The 14438-nt window shown below is 33.6% G+C and overlaps 3 protein-coding genes and 1 long non-coding RNA gene across 4 annotated transcripts; all 4 read left to right on the top strand.

Moving 5' to 3' along the window:
• The first annotated feature begins 2151 nt into the window (after positions 1–2151).
• On the top strand, positions 2152–3496 carry LOC142223913 (uncharacterized). Its single transcript, XR_012718959.1, has 4 exons — positions 2152–2210; positions 2330–2497; positions 2562–2892; positions 2958–3496. It is a non-coding gene; the product is annotated as an uncharacterized LOC142223913 (long non-coding RNA).
• A 517-nt stretch (positions 3497–4013) lies between these two features.
• LOC142225041 (protein maelstrom-like) lies at positions 4014–4934 on the top strand. The gene has a single exon (XM_075294816.1). It carries the CDS (start codon positions 4014–4016, stop codon positions 4932–4934), a length of 921 nt encoding a protein of 306 aa, XP_075150931.1.
• A 1355-nt stretch (positions 4935–6289) lies between these two features.
• LOC142223912 (protein maelstrom-like) lies at positions 6290–7343 on the top strand. The gene has a single exon (XM_075293734.1). The coding sequence runs from the start codon at positions 6408–6410 to the stop codon at positions 7326–7328; it is 921 nt and encodes a 306-aa protein (XP_075149849.1). The 5' UTR covers positions 6290–6407; the 3' UTR covers positions 7329–7343.
• Positions 7344–8687: 1344 nt separating this feature from the next.
• On the top strand, positions 8688–12048 carry LOC142226139 (protein maelstrom 1-like). Its single transcript, XM_075296031.1, has 2 exons — positions 8688–9671; positions 10737–12048. Exons 1-2 carry the CDS (start codon positions 8802–8804, stop codon positions 11370–11372), a joined length of 1506 nt encoding a protein of 501 aa, XP_075152146.1. The 5' UTR covers positions 8688–8801; the 3' UTR covers positions 11373–12048.
• Positions 12049–14438: the final 2390 nt, after the last annotated feature.

The raw sequence follows: 14438 nt of genomic DNA, 5'->3' as shown, positions 1-14438 counted from the left end.
CGCTTCTGAGAATCCCCAGTACGTCGAAAACAATCATATACGATATCAAAAACTCGTCGGAAAAGCGCCGCCACTATTGAGAAGTTGTACCACGCCAAGTTACTACAAAAAGGTTTCGCATGAGTGCAATTATTAGGTGCCTTTATAGATCAATTTAGAACGACGCCAATAAGAGACCCTCCAAACAATCAGAAAAAGCACATTTTAAGATAGTGGTAAAAGAATCATTGTGGTCGAATAAAACACGTTTGTTTAGATATTTATTAATTTGATTAATCATTTACAAATTCTTAAAAATATAACATTTATACCACTATCACATCACATTTAACATAATTTTTTGCATTAATGATGATGTAGAGTTACAAGTAGCGAGTTACATGTTGCAGCGTCTATCAGCCAGTGTTTTTATTCGATGTCTGTAAAATATTTGAAAAACAATCACTTTATTCCATTTGGAAAATCAAAAATTGTTCACCAATATATTTTTCACAATTTTAAGCGTAAAATCTATGTTTTCAGAACTTTATTTTCGGTTTTATTTAAATAAAATATAACAAGCTGGTTGCGCTTGGCGTTTCACAAAAAATAAAATGGCTTTTGTAAAAGTAGTGATGGCAAAATACATGTATGAAGTACATTTTGGACTTTATGATATGCTGCCCCCCATCACAGTAGGATGGTTGTAGTGACATTTACGAGTCTGTGGTAGCGATGAAGATGAAATGGAACTTTGAAATGCTGGCAGGGTTATTTACAGACCTTTTAAAACTTTTACGCACACAATGATTGTAATAAATTAAATGTTTGCTGCCAAAATATGCTTTTGACAACCCTGTTATTTTCATTAGAGGTGCGTACCAGCTTACGAAATTGAACGCTATCGAAAATTTCGTTAGCAAAATAGCAATGCATTTCTTATGGGAATGACATTTTTCGCTAGAGGTGCATACCGGCCTAAAGGCGGTACTATGCTAGCTTTTGGCGTTGAAATTTTCGCGGTTACTTTATTAAACTAGTGCGATTAATAAAAGCTAATAATTTAACCCAGTTGAAACGCTATGAATTGTTCATCTAGATTAGATTAAGATTTAACAGGAATATATTTACTTTTATTTATAATTTTGATTGTTTTAGAAAAAGTAATAGCGAAATAAAGTGATTTTAAACTCGAAAACCGAACATAGTACTGACCTTGAATACCAAACAGTACAACCCTTAAAGCTGAGTACTATGTTCAGTTTTCAAGCTGAAAACCAGTTTGTTTTCATGGTTACTTTTTTTTAATTAATTAATTTAGAAATATAAAATAATTCCTTGGATCTTTTCCACCCATTATTTGGCAAGAATCGATCAAAATATAATCGTCTTCATAAATATATTCGTCTTCATAAATATATTTGAAAATCGCTTTATTTTCGCGATTACTTTTCCGGAAGTAATCAAAATTATAAATGAAAACAGACATGTTCCTGTAAAGTGTTGCCGAAATCTAGAGGAACAAGAAACTGCACATCAATTTAGTTAATTTATCTCTTTTATATTGAACTGTTTAATAAAGTTACCGCGAAAAGCGAACATAGTACTTACCATGGCTGAATAAGGAGGTTGAATCACGATAACAAAAACAACAAATTTCAATATATTGTTTACAATTTTAAGAAGTCAAAATCGTATGGCATTGGTAAAAGTGGCAATTATTTATTCTTTCAATTGTCCTGAAAAAAATAATTCAAATCAGAGAAAAATAAAGGTTCAAATTTAATTGCGTCACCTACGAGTGATTGTGAAGTGGATAATTCGTCCGAGGAACGCCGATATGAGACAAATAAGACTATAATACCCACCAAAGTTAAGAATGGAAGTCAGTCAAATGGATCTTCGCCATCTATTCAACAGTTTATGATGCAGTTTAAAAACTGATGTGCGTGGTATTTTGGGTCTGGAATATGTTATCAAGATACTCAAGTCATCTTTGAACAATTCTCCAGCTATGAATGCGCGAGTTTGTTTGAGATGCATCTGCTATGCAGTGTCATTTGGTGAGCTGCAATCACCATAAACATATGATTTTGACATCTTAAAATTTTGTCGAAATAAAAAAATTGTAATCATATGGGCCTATGATTTAACCTTCTTGTTCAGCCATGGTACTTCCCAATAAACACAGGATGAGCGTTTTTCAAATGCAACAACTTTTCAGTTTGAGGGTAAATATAATTTTCAACATAAATTCAACTTGACTTGAAATAGCTCATCTTCAATACATCTTCAAATTGTTTGCGAATTACTTCCATTTTGCCAAAATGTTGACGAAATCTTTGAAAAGGTGTTGAAGATAATATGAGAAAACTTTGACAAAACACTACCCTAAAATGCAACGAAAAAAACCATGTGGTTTTCAATACTTATTTGTGCAACGAAGTTCGTGGTCAATTGCAAGAAATTAAAAAAATGGAAAATTTTAGACAAATAACCAAATAGTTTATAAAAATAGGTAAGTGAAAATAAAAAATGAAATAAAACTTTAAGGAAGTCACTAAATGTATATCTCTTTGCAGAAAACTAAAATTATGGATTCTACGTTCTTGAAAACATTAAAAAGCTGACCGATGAAAAAATGGTGGACAATTAAGGTGGGTATTAAGTTCGAGTTTAGCCGCTAAAATCGCCATTTTTTCACGATTACTTTTCTTTAACAATACTTTTTAAGGAATACAAACTTTGTGAAAACTTGCTTTGGGCTATTCCCCATCAAGTTATAGTAAAATCTGCAACAAATATGTATAATTTTATTCCTTTTTTTATTGATTTAGTTTTCACTTTAGTGAAAAAACTCGAACTTAATACCCACCTTTAACTGGAACTGCTTCAAATAGTTTAAAATAATTGGTAAGTCAATATGCAAAATTAAATCAACACTTTAGAGAAGTCACTAAATTTAAATCTCTTTGCAGAAAATTAAAACCTTTGGATGCTACATTCTTGTAAACATTAAGAAGCTGACCAATGAAAAATGAGTTGCTTATAGACAAGAAAAAGTTTCCAGAAGCATTACAAGTGCAACCAATTAAAATTGTTAAAAACAACAAATTGTTGAAATCAACAACTTCTGGATGAAAATGTGCATCAAATCGTCAGTTTAATTCATATGCTATTATCAGTTTAAAATGGATATTTTGTGAATTCGTTCTGCTGGAAATCAATTCTAACACGCGGTCCAGTACGTTCCTAATTTCAATTTGCCCGCATGTTAATAAATTTTAATGCTGTTTTATGACACCAAAAGGAAGGAAAACGAATTATCAATGCAAAAGTGTTTACTAATAATGTTTAAGATATTTAAAGTTTTGTTGTATGTTTTTTTGTGTTCTTGTTTGTTGATATGTTTAATAAGATTATTTATCAATTGGTATTGTAGTGTATTATGTAGTGTAGTGTATTATTATATATTTTATTTTGATGAAAATGAATAAATTATACAAAATTCATAGAATTTTGGCTTTGACTTTCAATTTGAAGTGGGGATATCATTCATACAAATTTAGGTTGAAAAGTATTTGACTCGCATCGAAAATTGTTTGACAAATTATTGAGTAGCGATGCATTTCAATTTGAGGATAACACTTGAGATATTATTGCTAATGTGTTGAATTTCACTGTTGAGGGTAATGTCTGTTTTTTGTTGAGAACGCGATTTTCTCAACAATTTCTCAACTTGAATATTACCCTAATCCTTTGAAAAAATGTTTGAAAAATTGTTGAAATTTAGCATTTTTCAAACGTTTGTGTTTATTGGGTTACCTTTATTGGCAACAATTCATTGACATCAGCTGTTCTTAAAACACGACCTGCAATTATTTCACCATAGCTGACCAATTGTAAATCTGGCAACTTTCTATTTGACAAAATCCCGTTACTTAGAATTAGCGAGAATATTAGAATTAGGGAGTATCTGCCTACAACTATAAAATTAATTTAGGAAATTCCGTGCGATCATATCCTTGAACTCAATGCCGCCTAAACAACAGAAAAGTAATGGATTTATGATCTTCACTCTCGAATGGAAAAATAAGTATGGAAGGGGAATGAGTATATCCGAAGCTACCACTGAGGCGGGCAAAGCATGGAAGGAAATGGATGCTCAACAACGTGCTCCCTATAATGACAAAGCAAAAGAAGAAAATAAAATTGTTGGGCGCAATGCTCCAGAAAAGTTAGCATGTACCGGTGCACCACTGTCCCTGGTGGAGAAGGAACGATTAGACCAAGAAAATAAGGAAGTGCGTGCAAAACAGAATATAGATGCAATTGTTCGTAATAGTGTATTGAAGCACCAACTGGAGGACACTCCCCACTTCTTTATAATGGTCAATTACTTTACAAAAACGATGAAAGAAGGCCTATATGTTCCCGCTGAGATCGCGGTATGCAAATTCTCTTTGAAAGGCGGTGTACACCCAATTTATCAAACCCTTATTAATCCCGGCTTTAACATTTATGGTCATCAGTATGAAGCCCAGCATCATTCTGATACAACACACAATCTTCCTTTACCACCAAATGCCTTAGGTGATCCAGGATTGGGAAGAATATACAACGATATATTGAATTTTATACGTCATCCCGATAGTGGTGATTATCCACCTGTCTATACTCACAGAGATAGCGTCCATGTCGTCGAATCTGTTTTGAGCTTTTTAAAAGATGATAATACTGCAAATAATATCAACCTAAATGTCTACTCTATTCAAAATTTGTTTTTTACACTGAAAATGGCAACATGTGAAGCGGGACAATTGGAAAAGCCAACAAATTTCTATATAACCGATGCATATTTTGATCGCGATTTTTTTGAATTTCAATCCGGTATTGGTTGCCAGGTAAATATTTATACACATGGAAGTCACTACAAACATCAGACAACACGATAATTGTATTGACTTCCATAAAATATATTTTGTACATGATATTTTCCCAAGCCTAAGGGTTCTTTATGCAAACATTTTTTTCTTGACAGTTCCAATAAAGAAAAACTATAGCTGGGACATGTCTGCGAAAACGAAATGTTTTTTTTTTTATTTTATACCCTGTTTCTGTATATCGAACAAGGACCCATTCAAAAGAAAATCAGTCACTTGAGATTGATTATCAAAAATGAGTACATATTATCAAAATTTTGGTCTGAGCATTCATATGAAAAAGAAATTTTGATGGTCTATTGAATAAGCTAAGTTTCTTCTGTAAATTTAATAGTTGAACCGCGAATCAACAACCTAATCGAAGTAAGCGCTATTATACGCTTTATAGACTATCAGTTATTCCGGACGACAGTGCTAGTGTCGAACAAATCCCATATATTGTGCACATTATAAGTTAAGTCCGAAGGCATAATCGATACTGCTGCATGTTTATGGGATCGATAATACATTTACCGATTATTTAGTCAACTCCGACAAGTCGTATCGATCCGGCACACTGTAAGATTCTTTACAAACACTGACATTCCGTCCGGAATAACTGATAGTCCGTAAAGCGCATTAAAGGTAGAAGTGGACATACGTAATAGGTACTTTTAGTTAATGTGGTATCACAGTGGCCTTTTACTTACCTAACCTAACCTAACGCTATTTGGCCTATGAAACAGGCTCAAACAAAAATGAATCGACTCACTACAAAGCTGACAGCCTGTTTAGTACAAAATATCCTCATTCTAACTCTATCTATAGACAATTCCACATAATCCGCGTGAACTGTAGTGCTCAAAGTATTTTCACTTTGGGTAAGAGAATGGATTATGGTTTATACGGTCACCTACGAGTGATTGTGAAGTGGATAATTCGTCCGAGGAACGCCGATATGAGACAAATAAGACTATAATACCCACCAAAGTTAAGAATGGAAGTCAGTCAAATGGATCTTCGCCATCTATTCAACAGTTTATGATGCAGTTTAAAAACTGATGTGCGTGGTATTTTGGGTCTGGAATATGTTATCAAGATACTCAAGTCATCTTTGAACAATTCTCCAGCTATGAATGCGCGAGTTTGTTTGAGATGCATCTGCTATGCAGTGTCATTTGGTGAGCTGCAATCACCATAAACATATGATTTTGACATCTTAAAATTTTGTCGAAATAAAAAAATTGTAATCATATGGGCCTATGATTTAACCTTCTTGTTCAGCCATGGTACTTACCTTTATTGGCAACAATTCATTGACATCAGCTGTTCTTAAAACACGACCTGCAATTATTTCACCATAGCTGACCAATTGTAAATCTGGCAACTTTCTATTTGACAAAATCCCGTTACTTAGAATTAGCGAGAATATTAGAATTAGGGAGTATCTGCCTACAACTATAAAATTAATTTAGGAAATTCCGTGCGATCATATCCTTGAACTCAATGCCGCCTAAACAACAGAAAAGTAATGGATTTATGATCTTCACTCTCGAATGGAAAAATAAGTATGGAAGGGGAATGAGTATATCCGAAGCTACCACTGAGGCGGGCAAAGCATGGAAGGAAATGGATGCTCAACAACGTGCTCCCTATAATGACAAAGCAAAAGAAGAAAATAAAATTGTTGGGCGCAATGCTCCAGAAAAGTTAGCATGTACCGGTGCACCACTGTCCCTGGTGGAGAAGGAACGATTAGACCAAGAAAATAAGGAAGTGCGTGCAAAACAGAATATAGATGCAATTGTTCGTAATAGTGTATTGAAGCACCAACTGGAGGACACTCCCCACTTCTTTATAATGGTCAATTACTTTACAAAAACGATGAAAGAAGGCCTATATGTTCCCGCTGAGATCGCGGTATGCAAATTCTCTTTGAAAGGCGGTGTACACCCAATTTATCAAACCCTTATTAATCCCGGCTTTAACATTTATGGTCATCAGTATGAAGCCCAGCATCATTCTGATACAACACACAATCTTCCTTTACCACCAAATGCCTTAGGTGATCCAGGATTGGGAAGAATATACAACGATATATTGAATTTTATACGTCATCCCGATAGTGGTGATTATCCACCTGTCTATACTCACAGAGATAGCGTCCATGTCGTCGAATCTGTTTTGAGCTTTTTAAAAGATGATAATACTGCAAATAATATCAACCTAAATGTCTACTCTATTCAAAATTTGTTTTTTACACTGAAAATGGCAACATGTGAAGCGGGACAATTGGAAAAGCCAACAAATTTCTATATAACCGATGCATATTTTGATCGCGATTTTTTTGAATTTCAATCCGGTATTGGTTGCCAGGTAAATATTTATACACATGGAAGTCACTACAAACATCAGACAACACGATAATTGTATTGACTTCCATAAAATATATTTTGTACATGATATTTTCCCAAGCCTAAGGGTTCTTTATGCAAACATTTTTTTCTTGACAGTTCCAATAAAGAAAAACTATAGCTGGGACATGTCTGCGAAAACGAAATGTTTTTTTTTTTATTTTATACCCTGTTTCTGTATATCGAACAAGGACCCATTCAAAAGAAAATCAGTCACTTGAGATTGATTATCAAAAATGAGTACATATTATCAAAATTTTGGTCTGAGCATTCATATGAAAAAGAAATTTTGATGGTCTATTGAATAAGCTAAGTTTCTTCTGTAAATTTAATAGTTGAACCGCGAATCAACAACCTAATCGAAGTAAGCGCTATTATACGCTTTATAGACTATCAGTTATTCCGGACGACAGTGCTAGTGTCGAACAAATCCCATATATTGTGCACATTATAAGTTAAGTCCGAAGGCATAATCGATACTGCTGCATGTTTATGGGATCGATAATACATTTACCGATTATTTAGTCAACTCCGACAAGTCGTATCGATCCGGCACACTGTAAGATTCTTTACAAACACTGACATTCCGTCCGGAATAACTGATAGTCCGTAAAGCGCATTAAAGGTAGAAGTGGACATACGTAATAGGTACTTTTAGTTAATGTGGTATCACAGTGGCCTTTTACTTACCTAACCTAACCTAACGCTATTTGGCCTATGAAACAGGCTCAAACAAAAATGAATCGACTCACTACAAAGCTGACAGCCTGTTTAGTACAAAATATCCTCATTCTAACTCTATCTATAGACAATTCCACATAATCCGCGTGAACTGTAGTGCTCAAAGTATTTTCACTTTGGGTAAGAGAATGGATTATGGTTTATACGGTCACCTACGAGTGATTGTGAAGTGGATAATTCGTCCGAGGAACGCCGATATGAGACAAATAAGACTATAATACCCACCAAAGTTAAGAATGGAAGTCAGTCAAATGGATCTTCGCCATCTATTCAACAGTTTATGATGCAGTTTAAAAACTGATGTGCGTGGTATTTTGGGTCTGGAATATGTTATCAAGATACTCAAGTCATCTTTGAACAATTCTCCAGCTATGAATGCGCGAGTTTGTTTGAGATGCATCTGCTATGCAGTGTCATTTGGTGAGCTGCAATCACCATAAACATATGATTTTGACATCTTAAAATTTTGTCGAAATAAAAAAATTGTAATCATATGGGCCTATGATTTAACCTTCTTGTTCAGCCATGGTACTTACCTTTATTGGCAACAATTCATTGACATCAGCTGTTCTTAAAACACGACCTGCAATTATTTCACCATAGCTGACCAATTGTAAATCTGGCAACTTTCTATTTGACAAAATCCCGTTACTTAGAATTAGCGAGAATATTAGAATTAGGGAGTATCTGCCTACAACTATAAAATTAATTTAGGAAATTCCGTGCGATCATATCCTTGAACTCAATGCCGCCTAAACAACAGAAAAGTAATGGATTTATGATCTTCACTCTCGAATGGAAAAATAAGTATGGAAGGGGAATGAGTATATCCGAAGCTACCACTGAGGCGGGCAAAGCATGGAAGGAAATGGATGCTCAACAACGTGCTCCCTATAATGACAAAGCAAAAGAAGAAAATAAAATTGTTGGGCGCAATGCTCCAGAAAAGTTAGCATGTACCGGTGCACCACTGTCCCTGGTGGAGAAGGAACGATTAGACCAAGAAAATAAGGAAGTGCGTGCAAAACAGAATATAGATGCAATTGTTCGTAATAGTGTATTGAAGCACCAACTGGAGGACACTCCCCACTTCTTTATAATGGTCAATTACTTTACAAAAACGATGAAAGAAGGCCTATATGTTCCCGCTGAGATCGCGGTATGCAAATTCTCTTTGAAAGGCGGTGTACACCCAATTTATCAAACCCTTATTAATCCCGGCTTTAACATTTATGGTCATCAGTATGAAGCCCAGCATCATTCTGATACAACACACAATCTTCCTTTACCACCAAATGCCTTAGGTGATCCAGGATTGGGAAGAATATACAACGATATATTGAATTTTATACGTCATCCCGATAGTGGTGATTATCCACCTGTCTATACTCACAGAGATAGCGTCCATGTCGTCGAATCTGTTTTGAGCTTTTTAAAAGATGATAATACTGCAAATAATATCAACCTAAATGTCTACTCTATTCAAAATTTGTTTTTTACACTGAAAATGGCAACATGTGAAGCGGGACAATTGGAAAAGCCAACAAATTTCTATATAACCGATGCATATTTTGATCGCGATTTTTTTGAATTTCAATCCGGTATTGGTTGCCAGGTAAATATTTATACACATGGAAGTCACTACAAACATCAGACAACACGATAATTGTATTGACTTCCATAAAATATATTTTGTACATGATATTTTCCCAAGCCTAAGGGTTCTTTATGCAAACATTTTTTTCTTGACAGTTCCAATAAAGAAAAACTATAGCTGGGACATGTCTGCGAAAACGAAATGTTTTTTTTTTTATTTTATACCCTGTTTCTGTATATCGAACAAGGACCCATTCAAAAGAAAATCAGTCACTTGAGATTGATTATCAAAAATGAGTACATATTATCAAAATTTTGGTCTGAGCATTCATATGAAAAAGAAATTTTGATGGTCTATTGAATAAGCTAAGTTTCTTCTGTAAATTTAATAGTTGAACCGCGAATCAACAACCTAATCGAAGTAAGCGCTATTATACGCTTTATAGACTATCAGTTATTCCGGACGACAGTGCTAGTGTCGAACAAATCCCATATATTGTGCACATTATAAGTTAAGTCCGAAGGCATAATCGATACTGCTGCATGTTTATGGGATCGATAATACATTTACCGATTATTTAGTCAACTCCGACAAGTCGTATCGATCCGGCACACTGTAAGATTCTTTACAAACACTGACATTCCGTCCGGAATAACTGATAGTCCGTAAAGCGCATTAAAGGTAGAAGTGGACATACGTAATAGGTACTTTTAGTTAATGTGGTATCACAGTGGCCTTTTACTTACCTAACCTAACCTAACGCTATTTGGCCTATGAAACAGGCTCAAACAAAAATGAATCGACTCACTACAAAGCTGACAGCCTGTTTAGTACAAAATATCCTCATTCTAACTCTATCTATAGACAATTCCACATAATCCGCGTGAACTGTAGTGCTCAAAGTATTTTCACTTTGGGTAAGAGAATGGATTATGGTTTATACGGTTCACTCTTACTCCAACTATTAATAAGTTGATTTTTATTTGTTTATAAAGATTTCATTCCAAACAGAGAGATAGATCTATGCAAAATTTATGGTTATCATATAAAATTAATTTGTTTTACTTTTTCGTTTTTGATTAGTTCCACGAAGAGATTGACAAAAGCAAATATTGCACACAATCTTACGTAACTCGATGGGGTTTTATGTTTGCCGATTACATGTGCGGAGATATTTCTATCGCCCTTATTCCTGGTCGCCACTGTCCTTACAATGTTAATATAAATGCCATTGTAAGTCCAGCTTCTACAACATATTCTGATAATGAATCTTTCATTTCGGGTGCAACCACAGCAACTTATCTGACAAAGCCCATTGCCGGTATTAACGATGATCAATCCATGTCTGATGTAAGCAGATCATATAATGTTGATTTTCCAATATTGGGTAGAAGTCGCGTTACCAAGAAAAAAGTTGCAGATTCGTATTCAACACCACCCCGTCATAATGAAACATACACTTATAAGCCACGTGTCGATGATGATGAAATGATGGAATGTGCCAGTTGGAATCCTTGGATGTCGCGTTCACAAAAAATTCCTAAAGAACCAGAAAACTCTCACTTCGACATAGCATTTTCTAAAGGCGAAGGCAACTCCGATACTGATGAGTTCGGATCAGTACTCAGTTATGGGCGAGGACGTATTTCTCTCTTGGATTCTTCCTTTAGTACCATAGGGGCAAGCAGTTGTGGCCGTGGACGCTATATGCAGCCATAAGCAATATAACCTTTACCCCCATTTTCATGAAGCTCCGTTAGTGTTCCGTTAACTAACCAACTTTTAAACCGTATTATGGACGAAGCTGTCATCTTGCATATATATTCCATATGCCAGTTAGGAACTTAACTGACGAAAATTTTTCAGTTAAAGATAACTGGTGAGAAGATATTTGCAATTTATTTTCTGTTAACTGGCAGTTAAAGCCTAACGGAGCTACATGAAAATGGCCGTTAAAAAATATTATTTTAGAAATGTATTCCCAAAATGAATAATATTGTCTTAGCCTTACAAAAGTCGTACAGACGTAACATAGCATTCAGAGTGCCTAGATCTCAAACTATATACAAATAGATTATTTTGTATAACATAACTTGTTCAAACAATATTGATATTCACCAAAGAAACCTGTGTCGATAATTACAATTTTCCAGTAAAACGAATTTAAATGGCTACCCAATTCAAGTTCCTTAAAAAAGTCATATTTGGACATAGCACACTATTGAATTAAAGTATTTGTGTGGTATGTACTATTCTATTTTTCAAAAATATAATTTAAATGAATTCAAATATAAAATTCATTCACTTCACTTAAAGTTATCGCTACGAAATGGCGTTTATGTTACTTTATTGTTATGTATTAAAAAACCTAAATAAAATAAAATCATAAAAAATATCGATGTTTGTAACTCACTCTCTGTTTCTGTATGACTATGGAGTACGAAAATGAACGACTTTCTCCTACCATCATTGTATTTTTTCCCTATGTCTTATACTATCTAACTTTACAACAATTTGAATTTAACGAATCTGTTCACATCTTGTATCTTGAATTGTAATTTCTCATTATTTACGTTAACTATGGTAACACTAATATTAATAATTTCACTCAATAGTGACCACTATCTTGAAATATGTTCCAGTAGATAATTTTGTATCGTTTATTCTCTGAACTCGAAAATTTATTGTAACTTTACTTGTGCATCATCACTTGAAGCGTCCATTCGTAGATTCTGCATTTGTACAAAAATATTTCAGTCATATGGACGAGTTTGTTCAAGTGTACCAACTTCGAATACTAATTTAAAGCCAATGTGCACTTTCGACGAAGACGGATGATTTTCAATAATAAACCCAACAATTTCCGGAAAATTTTAAATGCAGGCATATATAACTAAAAGTTGTGATTTTCTTCAAAATTTCATAATATAATAAAAACAAGTAAGTACGTCTAAAGTTGGGCGCATCGACTATATTATACCCTTCACCATCATGTATATTTTATGTCATTTGTTTGTTGGGAGTTATATAAAAGTTTATATTCCACATAGTTGGTCACATTGAGCGGCATTTACACAAGTCGGAGGCTTAGCTAAATCTTAACCTAGTCTGGGGAAATCATCGCTGACGTTGTGCTATTTTACCTAAAGGTGGGTATTAAGTTCGGGTTTAGCCGCTAAAATAACAATTTTTACGATTGCTTTTCTTTAATAATCCATTTAAAGAATATAAACTTTATAAAAAGTTGCTTTGTGCTACTCCCATCAAGTTATATTAAAATTTACATCAAAGAGTTATAATTTTACACTTTTTTACTAAATCGTTTTTGATTTTATCTCTATATAATTCTGAACCGATTTAAATGAAATTAGACACAGATAGATCTTTTCACTGTGTAAAATAAAATCAATTGGCGTATATAAATGGGAGCTATACCCAATTCTTAACCAATTTGAACCAAATATGGCACATTGCTAAAAGTTAGTTCTAATCTCAAAATACAAGTAAATCGGTATGACGTCAAGTGATCGGGCAAAATACATACATGTGAGCTATATCTAAATCTGAACCGATTTCAACGAAATTTGGAATCCTTGACAATACCATCAATTGTACTCTTTGCGGAAGGATTGTACTTTTTGAAGGAAAAACAAGTACCCTCCACCATGGATTGCGTAGAAACTTCTACGAAAGACTGCCATCCACAATCGAATTACTTGGGTTGTGGTAATACTTACCCATGTCAAGGTATATATAGGTAAGACTACAAATAATTACGAACCGATATGGATTTTTACGCGGTAATTACAGAGTCAGAATTGAAATATGGGGGTCGCTTCATATGGGATCGATTTATCTGAGGGTCTATATAACTATAGACCGATATGGGGTTTTAGAGCAATATTTCGATGTGTTACAAACGGAATGACAAAGTTAATATACCCCCCATTCTATGGTGGAGGGTATAAAAAGGCAAGAATCTGGCCTCTGGGCCAATTAAAAAAACAACAATATTTAAGATATAAACTGGTTCTCATATCTAAGTTTTTTTTTTAATAGATAATGATGAACATTATTGTTGTTTTTGATTTCAGCTTAAAACCATGCATTGACTAACCTACAAGTGTAGCTAAACTAACAGAGATTAAGCTACACTTGTAGTTTAGTCAATGCATGGTTTTAAGCTGAAATCAAAAACAACAATAATGATTGAAGAATAAACCAACAATAACAAAACAAATGAGTTAATGATTAACACTAAAATTAAGTAGATATAATTCTTTAATTCTTTTCTAAATTATATACGGATATAAGAAATTTCTCACTATTGTTTTTTCTTATTTTTTATTGTTAATGTTATATTCATTTCAACAATTTATTTATTTATTTATTTATTTATTCATACAGAGCATGTAATTCTAAGCCTATTTGGCCAAAACAAAGCAATTACAATTACAATTAGGTCTTCATACAATATTCATATACAATAATACGTAAGGGTGTAAAAAAAAATGTTCAATAATTAGATTAAGTAAACATTTACACTAAACTTAGAAATGTATAAATAAATAAGATACATAAAAAGTAACTCTCATGTGTAAGTTAATAGGAATACTTGCTTATATAAAAGGAAGAATAAAAAAGAAAAGAAAAAAAATATAACAAATATTCTTAATCGTAGCTAAAAATTATGTAAAACAAAACAAAAAAAAAATTTATTTGAGATATTTCCCAATGTAAACAATCAGTAATTAAAGTAAATACTCAAATATGGCTCACAAAAGT

The sequence above is a fragment of the Haematobia irritans genome, chromosome 2 (assembly GCF_050003625.1).
Source record: "Haematobia irritans isolate KBUSLIRL chromosome 2, ASM5000362v1, whole genome shotgun sequence".
NCBI lineage: Eukaryota > Metazoa > Arthropoda > Insecta > Diptera > Muscidae > Haematobia > Haematobia irritans.
This window is presented reverse-complemented; position numbering and strand designations above follow the sequence as displayed.